Genomic DNA, 21239 nt, shown 5'->3' with positions numbered 1-21239 from the left:
CTTTTTCTGACCCCGTTCACAGTTGAGGTTTTAGGAGGCCTAAGTGCGTTCACATATGCAGCTGAAAAGGCAGCCTAAACTAAATGCATGCCAGGAATTAAACAAATCTGCTCAAACAAACCAGTGACGCAGGACATTAGGTCTGCTTACAGGTGTATGCGATGTATATATAATCACAACTTATTAATATTGATATATACAGGCTATATTTTCATTGAAAGTAATCTTAACCCTTTGCAGCCAAAGCTTTCTACTATAATTTAAAACAAATTGCTGGTTCAAAGGGGAATCGAATAAATATTTCCCTTTTGAAATGTCTATCTTCGGTTTTGCAAGTCTAAAAGTGTTGTTATACAATTCACCCGAAAGCAAAGCACATTTAGTAGGACATCTACATTAAATCACAAGAAATCGTATGTATTAGTTATCAATAGCCTATTGAGATTTATAATCTGAATATGTGTATTACAGACACACACACATACAGTCCATATAATATTACAGTAGTAGTACTTCAAACGTGTCCGTCTCTTCGGTGCTGTTTGTAGCCGTTTGATGTGTCCCATGCAATCCAAGCTGTTGCTCAATATTTCTTCTGAGTTCTTCGGAAAAACATGCAACTTTTCTCTGGACTGTTGTAATTTTTAAAGTCTGAAATTTGCATTTTTATTTTCCTTTTAATTTGGTTGGGCAAGTGATTGATACCCATCGAAAGAAGCCCGTGATCGCTTCTATATCCTCATAAACTGAAGGAAGTGTACGAGCGCAGCTGTCTATCTTCCAGCCACATTGTAAACCGCGCTTTAATTTCTGCATCGTCCCAGTTACCTGCAAAGCCGGCATTTGCGATTGTACTGCTCAGCTCAATATAATTACATTTCGGACTGCATAGTAAACAGCTGGTCTTGTTTTAAAATGCATTGATTTAAATGGAAACTTGCTTCGGTAAAATTTATATCGTTTTAATGCAAAATTCGGAGAAGTGAATAAAGTTACATTGTCCCGTTCACAATCTCACAATGCATTTTACACCTGAACATTGTATACTGTTAAATTTCAGACTTCAATCATATTCAGTAGAAGAAAAAACAACAGTAAGTTTACCAGCTACACACGCTTATTTTCATTGAACGAGTAGTTTGAACTGTTTACATTATAACTCATTACTTAGCCTATACTTTTGTATATGTATTATATGTATATAAAGATGTGAGCTAGTGAAACGTATCAGTACATTTAAGGCTATAGATCGATACAACATTCAAACAATATAGAGAAAACAAGCTTTTTTGGTGCCTGTATTTACGTCTGTGTTGGCGAGAGGCGGCGTCTCCTTTGAATCAGTCGCTGGGGGTGTGGTTTGAGTTGAGGCTGTCCATCCGGCCCAGGGCCCGGCACGTTCATATTCACATTTAGGTCGCCTTTCGCCACCTCAAAGCTGCACTAGTTTTCACCCGGCCCAGGGCCGCCTTAAAACTATATATCACTACAGGAATGATACACAAAATTGCAACAGTTCACACACCCTCAGAAAGTGGCCCATCTAGAAATGGCTCCACAGAACTGCCAGTAGCCATGCAACAGTGGAGCACAGAAACATACTGCTGACAGCTCGGTGCATAACCAAAACCCCAGCATGCTACACTGATATTACTGGAACTGTGAAGCTTGAGGAAGGGAACATCACTGGTAAAGGCAGGCACTTTACATGTGGTGAATACAGCTTTTATGTGCACTTTAGATAGCACTGTCCATATTCATCTGATACGCTTAGAAATATTCAAAATAAAATGTCATCAAAGCGACAAGCAGCAGATAAAGAAAATATAAATACTGGATCAGGCAGAAAAGTGTCGTATCTCATTACCAGCACCATAGAGACTGGGAGAAGGGGGGTGGGGGGACAAGGAGCTTCTTTTTACTTTACTTGTGAAAATCTGAAACAGAATTCATGGGAGGTCATTTTAATGACCTTCCAAGAAATAACTTGGATGAAGGTCTTAGATCAATTGTAGGGAGCTTATTTTTCCCAGTCTCTCTTAGCAGAATGACACAATGTAATTCTACACTCCTTTAAAGAACAGTGTAATCTGTGGCACTGAAGCAATGATAGCTCCACTCTGAAGTGCATTTAAGAATATTATTGCTGCAAAATCTACACAAAAAGAACTACAGTGATGTGCAGCATCTACAATGGGATACAAAGGCTAGGGAGGATGAAATGGACACACATCTACTACATTTGCATTACATTTTTGTTTTCTTCAAAATTACAGTCTACTATTTAAAGGCATCCTTCTACCAAGTGTCCTCCACAGAGTTTCTGATCATCATTTTAAGTCCTTCATTTAAGTGTGTGCTTTGTGTAGTTCAATTCAAATGTGTTTTAATACTCCACTAACAGTATTCAAGTTTGCTGCAGTAACATCAGGGGATCGTGGTGTTGAAATTAGGTTTTTAAGTCTTTAACTTCTCAGTTTTCGTTTCAATAGGTTACATGACTATGGAACACACATTGCAAAACTCTTCTAAGTAACACAACAAAGGAAAGTGGAGGACATTTTCTAGTTTCCTAGCTGTTGCAGGTCGAGGTGAACTGATTTATCAGTCGGCCGATTAATCAGGGACGATAACGGCTTTTTCAAAACGGAGCACAGATAATGGCCAATAGTTTTTTGGGGTTGTACGCATTAATATCCTTGTTATAGGGGATTAACACAGCCTCTATTGGTGAAATGAAAACCATCAATGACTCTCTCATAGAGTTTATTGTCACTTGTGACTTGGCTCAGCGCACAGACGATGCTTGGCGGGAACTTCAAATTGATCGCTTAACAGCTTCAGCAGACAGAAGAGGTACGCATACAAGTAAACAATAAATACAATAAAAGATGTCATGAAACAGTCAATCAAACATTGAAAACAAACAAAATAAAATGGAAGGTACTTTGTTAATGACTCTGGCAGTACTATAAATAACTACTTAGCACTTATATCCCGAAAACCTGCACCCACAGACATTTTAGAGTTTTCAGACAGCAAAATATTCCCAATAGATTTTTTTTTCTACCGATGAAATACTGTTTCCAAGGGGATTATAGCATTTATTTGATCGGGAAGTACAATAAATATTATTTATGTCCCCTAAGTAGTTTAGTTGTGAAGAATAACAATTGCTGCGTTAAAAAAGAAAAATATTAAGTTATTGTACACTCGGAGCAGTGTGGGCATTTAAATTAGGGCATTACAGTTTTTTACATTTGGATCTTTTCTAATTTCTACAGTTATATGCTCAAGTGTTTTATTTGTAGATTCGTATTTGTTTATGAACCTGTTCTTTTCTATTATTCATTTTGAATCATATTTATTTGTGTAAATAAAGTGCATAGATTACACATATTGGACGTTTGTGTACATTGTGACGCACTAATATGATTCCAGAATTATTTTCTAATGTTTCCTTGCTAATCCTGTTGTAAAAACAACAGCAGCTGCCTTTATTACTTGTAAATGCAACACAAAAATCTTTAAATAAAAGTCATACAATGTGTAGTGCAGTCACGTGTTTATTTTATGTTTACATCTACATGTGTTTTGTTTTCTTTGGAAAAAATAAGAAAGCAGTTCTACTTGTTATTACTGGAATTTCATTACTTGTAGTTTATTTTCATCGATGATCCAAAAAGGGTAATGTTGAATTAATGCTGTAATTATTTCAAAAACTTTCCAATCAATTAATTCTTCATAACTCCCTAATTTGTTTTTATGAAATTTTCACAATTTTCCAGACTGTTATTTTATCATTTATTTGGAATTGATCTATTTTATTTGTTATTTAATATATTTATTTTATACTATATTTTAGTTCATACTGTTATTTTTTTTATAAAGTTCAAACTGTTGCAATGTTACATTGAGTGCTATTTATTTTATGCAATATATTGATTAAAAAGTGAAACAAAATATAAAAATCAGCCGATTAATCAGATATCGGGTTTTCCCCCAACCCTAATTCTTGTTATCGGTATTAGTTTTGAAAATCCACTATCGGTCGACCTCTAGTTGCAATGAAACCTGTTCAGTCTAAAAATATTGGTCCCAAACCAATAATTCAATTCAAAACCCTTAAAAGAGGTTTGGCAACAGATTAAAACTAGACATTGAAACACGACTCAAACTCATAAAAATGTTAAAGGGTGCACTGCAGTTTGTCATACAATTTTATTCCATTAGCAGGACTCAATTTTGCATGAAGGGTAGAAGAACATGAAGCAGTTACAAGGTAATTAATCACTTAAAACTGTTCTAAAGAGTAACAATAACACAGGGTATGAATTCCAAACATCAAGGTGAGTGGATCCACACCATCCTGTCCCTTCAGATCCTATATTTATAGTTCAGCGCCCTAGATTTCCAAAAATGCAGTAAAGTAGGGCTCCTGGAGGCTATACTACACATAGGGCAAAATTACACAAAGTCATTGTTTTAAATTAAAATTAAAACTTACCTCTCAAAACCATAAGTGTAAACTAGGTTTATCCTCATTTTATGTCTTTCTTTCTTTATTTATTTATTTATTGGCATATATAGATGCAAGGAAAGTTGGGAGATCAGTAAATTCTTATTCAACAACATTTTTATTTCTGGTGTTTAGTTAATTAGGGGATTGGTATTATGATAGCTATTATGAGGGAGGGAAGCTCATTGAACAGACCCTCAAGCCAGTTCTACTGCTGGATTTTCACTGCATGCATTGTTAATAAATCTAACAACATATTTCTAAACAGGAGTGGACAAGCGGTTTAGAACTTCTGGTGAAGAAGCTTTGAATTTAAGTAAATGAGTTGAGTGCATTACATTGGCTCTGCTGTAAAACACCAGCATGAGCCTCAAGACAAAGTATTAAAGAAAAGGAAACTGGTCTGTTTAAGTAATCAATCATGTAGGAATGAAAAAGCAAGCCCCATGTCTCAGCTCCAAATTAGGGAAGAGGTTAATGAATCTAATGTCTTTTGCAGCCCTTGTTTCAGTTTAAAGATTCTCCAATTACTGACGGATCAGAAGTATTTTGACAGAGCGCTGATGTATTTGAAATGAATCCCACCATTAGGTAGGATAAACGCAGGGCACTGCTGCGTGGATCATTTTTAATAATCTTGAAACCAAAGAAGTACGCGTCTGAAATATACCAATGTATCAAAATGAGTGTTGATGAATTGCGTTTAAAATAAAATAAAAAACAGTGAAAATGATTGTTGTCGTTCTTTTGTTCAATTATTTATTTTTCACTTGCTCAGGAGTACCCCTACCCTGATGCCACTTTCAGAATCTTTAGATTTTCCACACCATGGTAAAAATGATAAAAAAAGGAGATAAAAGTGGCATGTGTGTTGCTACTGAAGTATAAAGGACACAGCCCTGGAGAGGAATACTGTAGCCCATCCTTCCCCCACACTCACAGGCTGCCTCTGTAATTAGGTCCTGGTCAGTCACTCCAGCATCCCAGGCAGAGCTTGTCTTCGCTGTACCACACCCTAGCAACTGGCCTGCATTGTCCCAGCATGGCAGAACATGTCTCAGGATTAACCATCACCCTTCTCCAGTGTCAGACATCCATCTGCAGGCTGCTACTGTGACCAGAGCCACAGCTGCCTTTTAACAAGGGCTGAGCGAGTGTGTGGAGGGGAGGTTCTGCACTGCACTAGGAACAAAGCCATGGTGGGGGTTAGACCAGAGCATGTGCTGAAGGTCAGGGGGACAGAGTTTAATGACTAAGTAAGTGAATATATATATATATATATATATATATATATATATATATATATATATATTATTTGTCTTTTGCTCAAATGTAAATATATTTCCCAAGGTGAGGAACTAGCTTTGTATTTCAGTGTTTTAATGTCATTTCACAGCCATTGTTTTCACAGTAGCATAATCCCACTTTGTTTTATTTTTTGAGGTGACAAAATTAAAAAGGGAAATTAAAAATCAAGCATTGTAAATGCATAGAGAGCACAAGAGTGAAATGGTTGGGTATAAAATAATGTTAGATAGAGTAACATGAAATCCTCTCAAGGAAAACTCAGGCCAAGGACATTGTGCCATGTAATTTAAATATTTATTTTTAAGAAATACTTTGTCAAAAGGATATCTTTGCTTTTGAGGAGGAACAAAAACTGACACATTTGCACTCTGAGGCTGGAAACTGTCGTTGTAGTAAACATGCATCTGACCTCATCAGGGTCTGTGTCAGGGGCTGCAAGCCCAGCTCCCATTGATTCAAAAGAACGGCTGCTATTGATTGCTCTTTCTCCTGTCCGGGATCTATATTTTAATGCTGCTGATACCAGTCTTTGGCCCACCAGAAGATGGAGATCCACAGAGGACATTTGTGAGCTTTGTCGTTAATTCTCTACCTTTAGGGCCTAATGCTCAAAAAAAGTGGAAAGGAGATGCTGAAGGTACGTTCCTGTAGGCACAATAACTCCCCCCAAAATTATCCTTTCAATTATTTAAAATTGATTTCAAAATAAGGATATTCGTGAGTGTCTTAAGTTGTGGATTAATCGCTTAATGACTTTCCTGTGGAGACCACAATAAAATATTTCACTTATGTTCTCCCCATATCCAGCATCCTTCTAGGAAAGCAGATTACCAATTCCTGTATGTCAAATAGAAACACAGTAGAACAGGTATAAGACAATCATGGTGAAGCAAGAATGTCTGTTCTGAATCAATAGCCAACATTTGCTAACTAGAGCACATCTGTTGTCTGTAGAATGGACAGATTTAACACCAGGGACTAAAAAGTCAAAACATTAAAACATAACTATATAACAAGCATTTTGGCAATGAGAGAAAAGCAATTACAGCTTACAGATAATATAGTATATCAAAGGCAGTTAATGCCAGATGAGAATTTAAGACTTGCATTTTCAGCGCACTTGGCTGGGCTGCAAACCTGCTCCTGTATTTTCTGCACACAGCAAGTACCCACTGACTGAGCAGCACCAAAAACAAAATGCAGCACCTAAACTTCACAGAACACTTTGCATGAGAAGAGCACAAAATGTATGTCCCTGAGTTGTAGACATTTCTGTTTTCATAAAAAAAAGTATCCTTTTTGAAGTAAAAACTTAAAATATTAAGCTGCATCACTGACTGTAACTGTACTCCGTGTTACGGGACGGAGGCATGGCGAGCTGTGTCAGGGTGTCACCGCTGTGTCCAGCTATTTACAGTGTGTGCCCCACACAACCTCAGCTGTTCACCTCCCTCTCACTGCCCAGCAAAACCGGCCACGCCAGGAATTCACTCCATACCGAGAGGCTGACCAAGAAAATAAACAAACCCAAGAGGCTTTTTGGGAGCATTTAACAAGGAACCGAAACAAATAAACATCAACTGGTGAAATACATTTCAGCTACAGTAGCGGCAGTAGCCCCTACGTAGTCCTCTAAAACCGACTTCATCCTCATTCACTTTCAGCTGCCGACTTTCTTTCGTAACTGGTTATCATGGAAATAACAGTGTTGCTTGCAAAGAGCCTTATACTGCCACAGCTGTTCTCCTGCACTGGAGAACTGTAGTTTAAACTTATTAATTACAAGGAGAATAGCTTGTGGAATGCTATTTTGGGCTCTCTGGATGGACAGGGTGCAAACCGACTGCTCTTCCTAGCATGGCCTGAGAATGTGCCAAAAATGTAGCGCTGACATTAGTCTGTGCTTGGCAGTCATGTTGTTGGAAGCCTGGTGAAAGAGTGCTCAGGGAGGAAATGGTATCACCTGTTAATGCCACTCTAATTGCCATGTAAGAGATGAGAGTAGCAGATGGGGGTCCAGACTGGATGTTTTCATTCTCTCTGTGTTAAGAGACATGTCATTCTATGCCAGAAAGGCATCATCGCAGGAACACAAGCCTGCACACAAATTCTCACCTGCAGTCTTTCGCACTGCAGTACATTATATGAAGACTGACAGCAGCCAGTGGGGAAAAAATAAAGCTGTAATAACCTTGTGTTGAGAAAACACAGACCATAGCATACAGACATGGCAGAAAAAAAATATTTCTAAAGAAGCTATGAAAACTATGAAAGATACAAACATAGGTATAAAATTAATGGATGGTTTGGGTACATAAATAGTCATACAAGTGCATTGTGAAGGAGATATACCTACAACCAAAAATTGTGTCTTTTACAGTCTGAAATCACTGCATTCCAGAGATATACACGCAACACTGTCATCACGCAGCTCGTGTAGTCAGTTTATTTCTGACAAGTTATGTCAAAATGTAAAACAAGGCTGCTTTTCCATCTTGAAAATCCAAAGTCTCATCATTCTTTTAGCACTTGCTCTTAAATCTCTGAGGGGAACACAGGTCTTTCAAAGCTTTATTGGCAACTTAGCATTTCAAACTCAGGGCAGCCATAAAAGCTTACTGTAAAAGTGAAAGGTTTTCAGGCTCTCATGGCAAAGTTTCCTGTTGGCAAGGATACATTGGATGACCTTTCACAATTTAAATTCTATAATTGCATCATAATACTTTTTTTATTCAAATTAAAATGTTATGGTAACAGTGCAGTTATAGTTAGTTTAGACAGTGTGCTTCAAACATTCTTGATTTCAGTTTCTAATTGATAAAAACGCAGCTCTAAGCTTACAACGGATACCTGTAATACAGCAGATTATTAGGAGCACTTTTGCTATTATGCACTTCATTTAACTATGCTTCCTTATGCTGTCATCCATGTAGTCACTATTAGTACTTCTGTTGAGAAATACTGCAACTTCTCCTATACCCCCCCCACTCCTTTTAGCACATACCTAGGACTCAACTTCCTATATCTGCATACGTTACCTCATTGAATTGGGATGTATGCTTACTGTATTTATTGTATCACTGTACTTTTGCAATGCTTTTAAATGCTTCTTGTGTAAACTATAAGTTGGCCTGGATAAGCGCGTCTGCTAAGATACACATAATATGTGATGTACTTTGTCAGACAGGGACCACTGATTGAAGATGGGTCCCTCTGCATCTGTCCAATCTGGGTGCCCAATGAGGCACCCTGTGGTACATTGTAGAGACTCTGACCTCAGAGGACTTTCCCTGTCTACCTGTGTAAATACAGTGACCTGTGCTAGGATTTCTGGGAGTTATCCTGTCAAATATTTTACAAATTCACTGGCACCTTTTTGAGTTGCTGGCCGAAACTAAACACCAACATGTAGTTTCAGAGTGTGAAACCTCTGATGAGATGAGGCTCTGTACCAAAACACCCAATAAAAAATAAAAATAAACATGTATGTTAGAATTTTGCTATTATTACCCAGACGAAATTGCATGGGCTCAAGATGGGCTGAGGAAAAAGACTAGGCACAATTTCAAGTAGCAACTAAAAAATAATTAGCCTATGTTAGAAAAGCCTGGAAGGGCTCAACTTTCTGATCTAAGAGGGAAGATCTTGCTATCCTCCAACTGGCCCAGAAGTAAACTATTCCAAATACTAACCATTGATTATACAAACATGCCATGACCTTTGCAGACTTACAGAAATCACTGACACACTCCAGTCAAACACTTCAATCCTGGTATGCGGGGAAAGAGTAAAAACACATCTGTCATTTTCATATCATAGAACTGGACATGATTAGTCATTAGATTAACATATTTATAAGATTTCTGAAAAGTTAAGAAATTAAGGCACTTCCTCCATATGCTCTTTCAGTTTCCATGACAGAGAATCAATGTACATCATTAGCTTTTGGATGATCACAATAAACACACTAGAAATCCAAGAACATGTGCAAACTCCTTGAAAATGTTCAAAGTCATAAGGTAAGTGGGAGGCACTGGATAAAAAGCCAAGGTTCCTTTTAGTATCTATCTTAGACAATCTTTACACTAAGGTCTGCTTACGTTTCTATCCTGTTTAAGACCTTGCTATGGCTTTTATTAAAAACTATTAAAGAGAAACAGATTATGTTTCAAATCTACAAACAAACCATTTGGGCAGATGTAAGAGTGTTTAAATAAATATTGCACATTGTTTATTTGTGATTTGCAAAGCATGCATACATTGGTGCCAAATATATTGGCAAATTGTTCTGAAAGTTCACATTTGCATTTAAGGAATAGTTTTGATCTATGGTCCAATATGCAGGCCCTAGTTCTTCAACTGGAAAATGAAGATGTGTGAAAATGAAGATACTGCTCATTTGGTCAAGGCACACCTGTCATGTCAAGAGTTTTGAATTGAATAGACAAAAGCAATAGCAAAAGGAGGGATTCTGGACTAACTCTTACATGAGGATTTGAAGCTCATTCCAATATCTCAAGAAGGCATTCAGAATTATACCCAACAGGCAAATCAAATGAATTTCAAATGTTTGACTAAGAGGAGAGTGTGATTGTCATCCTGCATCTACTGAATGTTCTGCTCAGCAAGCAATTAGGCATCACAATCACATCATGGGGCCAATGCTATTCAGAGCAGTGGACCATGAGACCCCTCACGTGACTAAGGGAACAGGCCACCGAGTCTCACACAGATGTTAGCAATTTAGTGGACGATGGAATTGCTGGGAGCATAGAATTCCCTTCCACTTAAGCATTGATCAGCACTGGATTTTCCAAAGAGTGTCCTAAGAAAACCCTGAAATCATGGAACATGCATTATGGTGTGCGCTCATCATTTAAGGCATGTGCTGGTTAGTCTACTCCTACTATACCTGAAAGTTACCTGCAGTGGAATACAGTAATGGGAAAAGTACAAGAGCTTTCAGTTTCTGACTGCCCTGTTGCAGATTGGCACTTATGGAATAGCATTGCAGTTTCCTAAGGCACTTATTAAAAGATCAGTCCAGGCACTTTAAAAATTAGTGGTGAATAGAGGCAGTAAAGCTTAATTTTATACAGTCTACTATTCCTTCCTCTGCAGAGTCTATCAAGAGGGGTTGGAGGTGATCCTGGTACAAAAGCTGCATTTACCCACTCCTCAAGGGCAACACTGTGGTGCCACCAAGACGGGAATTCATTACAATTAAAAGTACCCGCTCTGGGGGGTAATTCCTGATAAAACAAAATACTAACAATCCATTGGAAAGTACCCCTAGAGCACTGCAATTGAAATGGAAATATTTATCAGTGTGGGCACTTCTTTTAAATGACCCATCTCCATTGCTCCACTCATCAAGTCAATTTCTGGCACAATGCAGAGCGAGTCTCAAGAGACAGAGAAAGAAAGCTGTGCTGCGGTCAGCGGTCTCCTTTCTGCAGCAAACACAGGCACTGCAAACTCCATTACACTCACAGACCTCAGAGAATGTGAGCAAAATGTTTTCCACTGAAATTCATAATTTTGTGTAAACTATGCTTTACCTATTTTGTCTGTTTGTTCATGACAGCTTATTTTAATAGTCCTTTCGGTATTGTTTGTGTATTTCCTATGAATTTGTTTCTCTTCAGCTCCATTCCCTACCACAGTGAAATAATGAAGCCTTCTGAACCTGTACTGTAGATGCCCTGGTATTGTCTCGCTGGAGAATGACGTCACCCCAGTAACTGGGTATTAACATGCTGCAAACCCCATTACAATTGCTGCTTTTTTCCTACCCTTTTTAACGCTGTTAATTTGGGATGTGGCATCTTTGAATAATCCCGCTGTCTTTTGGCCGACCCTGTGACTTCCCTCTTTTCAGGATGTTTGCTGCACAGAATACTTTCCGATTGGCCTTGTCATGGGCCGACAATCTAACCTAGTAAAGAAGAATTATGTAAAGAATGGACTTTTATGATAAAACATTTTAAACAGCAGAATTTGTATTTTTTCCTTCTCCCCGCAGACACCGCATTAGCAAAGATGCCTGCTGGCTTGAAATGTGCCACTTGTTAAAAGACAAGCAGGCACTAACTCTTAACAATTCTATATTCCTCCAGCTACAGAAGAGCTCCTTCAGGTAAACTTTCCGAATTAGGTTTCCCCACTGAGGCAGTAAAATTTCAAAATCAAAATAAACAAGTTGTTGACAGAAATCCACCTAGGTAATCCCTGGTTATTAGTCACAGTTACTGTATGACATCCCAAGAAAAAAGATCGCTGCATACCTCCTGGACTCGCCCATGCTTTATAAAGATCTTGCCTCTTATATTACGCAAGGATGCTGCTCCTTAAACATGCATCATGTATATAAAATAAAAGGTGTGTAAAGAAACTCTCCAGTTTGGCAAGTTACATGGCTAGTATTACATTTTTCATAATTAAATTAGTTTAAGTTTTAAAACACCTAATGTACACTCATATTTATCCACACTTTTTGCAGTCTCTGCAGAAGTATGCATTAAAAATGTTCAGACTGAAAATGTTTAACTTCTCATGTACATTTAATTTCCAGTATTTTTGGCTAATCTGGGGAAGGCGTGGTTCCTCTTCTGCAATTAAAGAGTTCTCTGTATTTTTTCAGTTTTAATTACAATCAGAGTTGTAGAGAGACTGCTTTGTATTGCATTTTAGTGAAATACAATGATGTACTGTGTGCTACAGTTACTGAGATACATCACCTCTGAGACCAAAGACAGTAACCACCTTTTTTAAATAAATAAAAAATAATTAAAGACTATTATGGAAGCAGAATAACAAACAGATCTAAGTTGGAGACTGTGTTCCTCTTCAGCCAAAGGCAAATGTAGTCAGATTTGTCTAGTCACTAGAACGCTGCTGGACAGCTGCTGTCATGTGATGGCAAGCCTTGGTACACTGTTCTGCCCCAGCCGCTGTCCTGCACAGGCCCTGGCAGTTCTCACTGCATCGAGCCTGATCAGCTACTAAACTAAGCAGACAAGAAATACTGAAGTGATATGACTGTCTTACGCCTTGCCTGTAAAAATAATTTGTCATATTCTGCTGAATGGTCTTTCCCACCAGTACAGGCTACAGAATGGGAGTTCAATCTCACTCAAAGTACGATTCTGAAGCCAGACAATTGAATTACAATGAAGGAGACCATAATGCTTTTGCATCAATGTCTGCCTTGCTACTTAAGGACGTTATAGGAATCACCTGTATAATCTCTTTAGCATTGTATCATATTAGCATTCCTCACATTCTGTTCTGTTGCAATTTGGGCTCAAAGTTCTTCTAAAAACCAACATCATTATTAAAAAAGCTTTTGATATTTTTTTAACACTGCTGATGTTGTAGCTCAGTGGTGTAAAGAGTGCAAGCATTGTAGTAAGTGTGTTTTAAAGTACCAGGGACCTCAAAATGAAAGGGTGAATTGAATCTAATAGGCCTATATATTAAACCTCCTTCACAATCGACCATATCTTGTCATGGAACCACACCATGGACCAACAAGCTAATTGCATTACAAAGCAAGATTTAGCATTCTGATCAGGGAAAGGAGTTTGGATTGGAAGAACGAATTGTTTAAAATTAATTCAATATGTAATGCAACCACCTGAATATACGATTCAACGCCCTTGAAATTCCCATCAGAAGAATTACTACCTTTGAAACCAGAGGTATTAGTGACTTCTAGTAGTTTCTGCAGCATACAAACATTTCTGGAGATTTGAAGACAATCTACTATGCATCACACATCCATTACATCACGTTGTACCTCCTGTAAATGTAGACATAATTCACCACACAATCGTTACCTGCCCCAGCCACCTCTGGGTCCCCCAAAAACACACATCTGAGAACATGTCCAGGAAGCCACTATTTATCCTGCAACACCCTGCAAGTTGCATGTTACTCGTTACTACAAGTACTAGAATAAAAGGGTCGCACAGACTCACACACACAACTAATCTTCGTAGTGTATTAACAGTCATTTCTGTATTGTCTCCCTAATAATTACAACACAGCCGTGTGGATGAGGAATGCTGCTCGTCAGGGCAGTATATGCGTCATACAGTCATTGTTGATTATTATTGTATATTTCATTAGGATCTGTTCAATCCCTCCCTGGTGTGTGTATTTAACCGTACTTTTCCAATACACCCCCGACTACAAATGGACAAATGACTAATTCAAGGTATAGACAGACAAGGCTATACCTACTTACTATACAGTGCGGTACTGACCACACAGCTGCTTGGACAAACAGGAACAGGCTACAAATGCTTCAATACAATTACGGAATATACGTGGTATATATATATATATATATATATATATAAGGGAACAGGAAAAAGCAATACTGAATTGAGTGTTTTCAAGCATGTAGATTAACAGCGTGAGTAAAATAGCACCGCTACAATAATATTTACATGGTACACGGAACGGGTCAATGCCGGGAGGAAATCAACTGAAGAGGTGCGATGCGTTAATGGGCAAAACCAGATGAATGGGATTGCAAAATCTCGGTGTCGCTGCTTTCCCAGCACAGCGCTAAAGCAGAAATCTACCCTTTAAAAACGCGCTGTGAGGTGCAAAGCGACGCATCCTGGCAGTCAGTAAACCCCATTGACAGACAATTATCAACCGCCTCTTACCTCCAGCCCTGCGAGAGTCCCAGCCTGCGCGCCCTCGCCAGCGAAGCGCTCTGTCCCGGACGCCGGCGGCGCGCAGCGGGCTGCCTCCCCCACAAGACGAGCCGCAATCCCCGCGACGGCGCTCACAAGCGGCCGCACATCCAGCTCCGCGTCGGCCGGCCGCTGTCCACTAAATCCAGAGTCCGTGGGCGACGAAACGCCGGATAATTCCGTTTTCTTCCCTTTTAAAAATGATAAAAATGAGCGTCTCTGCTCCCTGTATCTCGGGCTCGCTTGTGGGGTTTTTTCTTTTTTTTTTTTGCTAATCAGTGCAGCCTCTGATGCTCGGGCACGACGCGCGCTCCCGCCCTGCCTGCTCCTGTGGGGGGGGGCGGCGCGAGGGCGGGGCAGCAGAGGGAGTGCCTGAAAACGTCCTTCTGCGTGGGAACCCCGGTTGCCCCGCAGGACTGTCGTGAAGTCGTGATGTCGCGCAGCGTTTCGCAGGGAAGATGCTAAAGTACTTTACGTTACTTGTATTTTCCAAGTCCGCAATGAAGGCACACAAATGTGAAAATATCGTGCACGATTGAATGTGTTTTTATGCCAGGTGAGATAAGGTAAAGATTCTCGACAGGTAAGAGTTAAAAAGCTGAATTATACAAGAATAGTAATATATATATATATATATATATATATATATATATATATAATGGGGTTTCTCAGATGTGAGTGCTGTTAATTGCGCAATGCAGTATAATGTATAGCTGCTTATCTAGCTACTTCAGTCGCTACAGTACTAAAGGATTATGATCATGCATTTATTGATTTTCATATTTTTATTTCAGTGTGAAAAGCTCGACACAGAGTCGCTGTTTTTAACTGTTTGCCTATATTATTGTGCATTTGTGTCATGGCTTGTTCCGTTTGTTACAAGGCTAAATAATAATGGTAACAATGTGCTGACAGTTTGAAGACGGATTTTTATTAAATTTAACTAAACATAAATGGCGCTGGGTTTTTGTTTATTTGTTTTGAGGCAAGTGAGATAAAACTGCAAAACTGCTCACAGTGCTATCAATGCTTAGTTGCTTTAAGTGTTATTAATAAGCTAGCTTAGGAAAGGTTGAAGATATTTTCTGTAAGTGTTTAGTATTTTAACTGCATAGCAATACATTCAGAAAAAAATGGCATCATGCAAATTGTCAACCTGCGGTCGGACAAAAATAAACACATAATGAAGATGCATTCTTAGCTCTTTTGTTAAAGTTCACATAATAATAAAAAATGAATTGATAATTTAAGCATAGCTGTAATAAAAAAATATTAAAGGAGTGGGTAGGCCTAGGTCTAGGAAGAGCAAAATCTTTGCAATAAAATTCTTCCAGATCTACCTCAGTAGAGTTGACCAGTATTTATTATGATAAAAAAAAACAATCCTTATCCTGTCCTCACTGAAAACAAATACCGTTGTTACTCATCAGACTGGATATATTACATGCCAAACCATGTATCATCAATTCAGTGTTAAGTCAATAGTATAAGAGATTAGGTTCAAGAGTGGCTAATCCAGTAGCAGAAAATGCCTCCATCTGGTTATGCAATAATTTGAGGGATATTACAGCTGCACATACCAGTATACTGTGCATGTCTGTATATGTTGGAGGGACAGTCCTGTCAAAGGCAATAACCTCTGAACTCTGCATTACTCCCACAGGATACTTTCTCCTGCTCTCGTGGGGATGTGCTTACAAACTATTAGCAAGCTACTTAGTGTGGAGTAAAGCATTCACTGACAGCTTGGCTAATATAAATACTACTTAAGGGATTTAGTTCTAACCATTTTCTCTCTGTTAAAGAACATAATGGTCACTAAAAACACTGGGAGAAGTTGAAAAGGTTACATTTGCTATCCATACCTCAATTTTTCCTTAAGAAGTGAGGAGCTGCTTCTTATTAGATGACTGGGGGAGCACTTATCCCTTGGGGTGCAGAGTGACCTTAGAAGTGAGAGCTGGAAGATCCAGCAATTAGTGACTTTTAATTTTTTGCTGGAGGCTGATCCTCTTCTCTTTGGTTCATTAGTCATCCAAAAAGCTATGACTAATGTATATAGCTAGTTTAAGATATGATATCTTTAAGCTTACTCTTAGTGCAACGCAACCTTGCATTCTTCAGCTCTGTTAATTATGAAGTGCTCTTGAGCTGTTGTCAGAAGGAAATCGGTTTCATTTTCTATGCTGTAGAAATAATCAGTGGCTAATGAGAAATGCAAAATTCAGTTCATCCTTCTGTTCTTCACCTGTTCATATTAGTATTACTGTCCATGCATGTCCTTCTGTCATGAACAGGAAAGCAACTGATTTTATGCAAGCTGTGTTCATCTGCTTTGATGAAGAAATGCTCTATAAGTTAAAAACAAATCTATAATCTTAATCTTTGTGTAAAACTATGAAAAATGTGATTTCCTGTATGGAACAGTTTTGCACATGAGATTTGCTTTCTTCTACTTCCAGGTTAGATTGTTCGGAACCACCCAGTTATACAAACACATCCTGTCAAAGGTCAGATATGTTCCCGGATGTGTCTGGTCAGATGCAAGGCTCACCTCTTCATTCCTTCTTGTAGGTGGATTCGGTCTGCCTGCCTGCTCCCCTCTGCCTAGGAGAATGGAACCGGTGGTGCTGAGCTACCAGGACAGTCTGCTGCGGCGCTCAGACGTGGCCCTGTTGGAGGGACCCCACTGGCTGAACGACCAGGTGATCGGGTTCGCCTTTGAGTATTTCGCCACTGAACGCTTCAAGAGCCTGAGTGGAGAGGCATGCTTCATCAGCCCTGAGGTGACACAGTTCATCAAGTGCACTTCCAGCCAAGAGGAGCTGGCTCTGTTCCTGGAGCCGCTGGGGCTGCCCCGCCGCCACTGGATCTTCCTCGCCGTCAACGACAACTCCCACCAGACAGCCGGTGGTACCCACTGGAGCCTCCTGCTGTACCAGCGAGACCGCGGCCACTTCGCCCACTACGACTCCCACAGCGGCAGCAACTCCCTGCATGCCCGTCGCATAGCCAGCAAGCTGGAGGCCTTCTTGGGCACTGGGGGAAAGGTCCCCTTTGTGGAAGAGCCAGCCCCGGCCCAGCAGAACAGCTACGATTGCGGCATGTACGTCATCTGCAACACCGAGGTGCTCTGCGAGAACACGGGGCCCGAGGCAACCGCCCCCCCCCTCACGCAGCTCATCACCCCCAGCTACATCACACAGAAACGGGCAGAGTGGACCAGGCTCATCCAGAAACTCTCCAAGGAGTGAAGCACATGGGGAGCTGCACACCAGCCCCGCCTTTCCTCCTAGAATTGCTAGCATGAGCATTTATTATCAGAGCCCTGAATCAATTCAAATAAGAGCATTTGTTTAAAGAAGAAATAACTTGGGAAATTTGTATACATGGTATTGACACAGGGTAAGATGGGGAGGCTTAATTATGTCCATTGCTGGGCCCTTGGGGTTTCTAACCTCTCTTGCACTTGAGATTTAATACTGAATAGTAAAAAGCTGCATACCAGGGACAGATCCTGCCCATTGTCCAAACTGCAAATCCAGACAGTGTAAGTTTCGTAAGGCGTTGTTTTGTGCCAAAGCAAAAGCAAATGTGCCTCATTTTTCATCGCAGAATCACCATATACTTTTTTGTGTTGAATTTAAACTGTTTGTTTAGGTATATTTTATATACTGTACTGCATAAGGCACAGTGATACTCTTCACAACTGGAGCCTGCATTTGATAGAAAGGTAGTGAAACTACAGGACATCCAGTGATGAGGAAGCTGGGAAACGCGGTCTGTCACACACTGGTATTTCAATGCGTGTGGTCATTGATTGCCAACACAAGGACTCAACCGGCTATCCTGTTGTTCAGTTGCTAGTATCATTGGAGCCATATCTGCAAAGGACTAAAAGCAAAACCATCCATTAGCAAGGAGAGACATGGAAGTGATGAGAGAATGCTTAAGAGTTTCAGGCCATTGTTGACAACATACAGTTTCCTGATAGACTGGAGTTGTTATCACGCTGTTTAAAGCTTACGTGTTGTATGTTTACAAGGAATATTGCTCAGGGTCATATAAATGTCACATAAATTTCAGAATTGAATTGACACAGAGAAATGTTATGCTATCAAATATGTTATATCCCTAAAAGTGTAACAACTTTACTTTCTGGATGAGGTCTTTGTAAATATACACACACAATCAATTGATTATTTTTCCAGATTCTTCGTACTCTTCCAAACAGCATTGTTTTCCAAATCAAAATAAATATAAGCAGTCTTTTTCTCTTTCCAAGGCTTGGAAAGTAAAAGCACTCCCTCTCTCTCCCCAAATCTGATTGAGACAACCAGACATATCATCCACAGAGCAGGTGGTCCTCCATTATACTGCAAGATTTAGGAAGTGAGTTGGCGTGCAGGTAGGAGGGGTGGTTAGGAGACCTAATAGGCAGAGAGTATAATCACACATTACCAGTCACTAGAAGGCTGTTTTATAGATGGACCTAACCACATTTTTCTGACTAGATAACATCACACATCAGAAGTGCTTTTGAATCTTAAAATTCCAATGGAATCTAATGTTGTAAAAGTGATGATCCCACGATGATCTATTTTCTAGTATGGCACAGTTTTCCCCATATAAGATGACTGTTACTCTTGCTTTCTTACTTGTTTACTGCAGAACCACCAGTTTTAAATAATGGGATCTGGAAGAGACCTCTGAATGTCATTGACCTCATTTACTTACTTCAGACATGGTCTTTTAGCCCTGGAATTTACATTTGAAGTCAAACCTCTGTAGTTTTATAGTCTTTCTTATTATTATTATTGTTGTTGTTTTTTATGTTATTGTGAATCATTTGACAGTGCAGTCTCTCTGATCTAATTTCTGAACTTCATTTTCTCACATTCAGCTTTGAGTTATTTATTGGCTGATGTAGTCACTGAGAAGGGTAAATTGTACTCCAAGCAGGGACCAGCAACAGAGACTCCACAAAGATGCAAACTGTAAGATATGGAAAACAGTGTAAATGAGAATGAGGAATGCAAATATAACCCTCACTCTTTAAAGCATGTCAATATGCAGGTGTCATACTAGTTTCATGCTTTTGTATCTCTCTCGCGCCTTAAGCTGCAGCTGTACTGTGTATAAAGTTCTGCAGTGTCCGTGAGGTGTTCTGGAAGCTGTTTCTGCATCGCTGATCTGACAGCTATCACGGCAAATTCAACATACATACATTTTTAATTGAAAAAGCTTATATTTCATACTTTTGGATAATCTGAAATGAGACAATGGAAGCATTGAAAAAAAATATGCTTTCAGGAATGTATCAACAACAGGGAAATAAGTCATGTAGAAGCAGGCTGTCAAGTCACAGTTTTTGATGATAAGACTTAGTACAGTGCATATACATACTACAGATGATTAATTGGTTCATTCCACCAGAGCAGAGTCCATTATGAAAATAATTTCTCTTGGCACTCTTGGTTCAGTTACATTTTTGTTCTTTTGCTGTTTTGGACCATATTAGGCTGGATCTGATAAGTGAAAATTTATTTAGGCAAGCACTCAAATGCTACAAATACCCATTAATCACAGCACAACACTGATATTACTTCAGTTCAGATTGCTGTGATATTTTGCTCCCAGACTTGGAGAAGGCAGTAGCTCCCACAGGTGATGTAAGATTTAATCCTGTGCTGTTTCAGATTTGTCTCAGTATGGAGGACTTATGTATTGCTGATACTGCACTTGTTACCCTGTGACACCAATGGGGAAGAAAGAAGGAGCAAAAGCCAGGTGGAGCCTGGAACACCATGAAATGCAGTGACAGCATTAGACTCGGAACGCAAAAATGATGCATCACTGCTGTCACTGAATTCACAGGGTGGTTGAAACTCCAACTGGACAATATCCTGAAACAACCTGAAGCCCAATATTCTGCTCTTGTCCTGGTCATGTTTGGCCACCGGTATTGATGGAAAGTAATGATTTTAAACCACAGAATTTTTTTTTTTATTTTAGATTCCATGCTGCCATCATCCATGCAAGCACTGTGTTGGATCTCGCTTGAGGTCTAATGGTAGATTCATCATAGCCAGAATGAACGCTGGAATGTGAACCGCATCACATCGTGCATTTAATGACTGCAAGAACTTTAGAAGTTCCAGAGAAAGAATGCTTTAAGAGGCCTTGCAGGGAAAGGGAAATAAATGACTGCCTTTAATAGTGAAATATATTGATTGTTTAAAAAGAAAAACAGTAGAGTGTTCACCTCTACAGTGTATTTTCTCAGTGTTTAATAAATTTGCTTTCAAGCTTGTTTGCAGATTACTGTTTTCTATTTTTTAAGGTTTATTTATTTTATGAATGCTGCAAAAGTAACACAAATGTACTTGGCAAAACCATTCTTATCCAAAGGTGACAGATTTTGTCCAAGATTTATTATGTTTTTTTCACGATCAGCCAAATTATAGGGGAATTATCATTTGAAAGGATTACAGTTTTAGAAAACCTCACTCACGCACTCACAAACCACCTCATATTTTACCCAACTAAACTAAAGAATGAGAATTGTATATAAAGGGGCATTCTCCATTCTTGGCAAATTAAATCAGATAGTGCTGTCCTGTCATTTCGCCGCTTTGCTTCATATGCCTGGTTAGCTTAACATGAGGGAGCAAGTCATGAGCTAAAGCACAGATGCACTG

At 39.3% G+C, this 21239-nt stretch overlaps 2 protein-coding genes across 4 annotated transcripts in view; one reads left to right on the top strand and one right to left on the bottom strand.

Annotated features, from left to right (window-relative positions):
- The window catches only part of myo9aa (myosin IXAa), a 175070-nt gene extending 160314 nt beyond the window's left edge, over positions 1-14756 (bottom strand). Inside the window, exon 1 of the mRNA XM_066701740.1 lies at positions 14509-14756. The gene's annotated coding sequence lies outside the window, so the exon portion shown is untranslated. The remainder of the gene's footprint in view (positions 1-14508) is intronic.
- Positions 14757-14856: 100 nt separating this feature from the next.
- Positions 14857-20851, top strand: senp8 (SUMO peptidase family member, NEDD8 specific). Of its 3 annotated transcripts, none has more exons than XM_066701747.1 (2): positions 14857-15094; positions 17113-20851. In XM_066701747.1, the coding sequence occupies exons 1-2, from the start codon at positions 15088-15090 to the stop codon at positions 17790-17792; spliced, it is 687 nt and encodes a 228-aa protein (XP_066557844.1). In that variant the 5' UTR covers positions 14857-15087; the 3' UTR covers positions 17793-20851. The 3 variants fall into 3 exon arrangements, with proteins under 3 accessions (XP_066557844.1, XP_066557846.1, XP_066557845.1); XM_066701749.1 differs by having other exon boundaries at positions 14857-15104; XM_066701748.1 differs by having other exon boundaries at positions 14857-15121.
- Positions 20852-21239: the final 388 nt, after the last annotated feature.

Source organism: Amia ocellicauda, chromosome 4 (assembly GCF_036373705.1).
Source record: "Amia ocellicauda isolate fAmiCal2 chromosome 4, fAmiCal2.hap1, whole genome shotgun sequence".
Lineage (NCBI taxonomy): Eukaryota > Metazoa > Chordata > Actinopteri > Amiiformes > Amiidae > Amia > Amia ocellicauda.
This window is presented reverse-complemented; position numbering and strand designations above follow the sequence as displayed.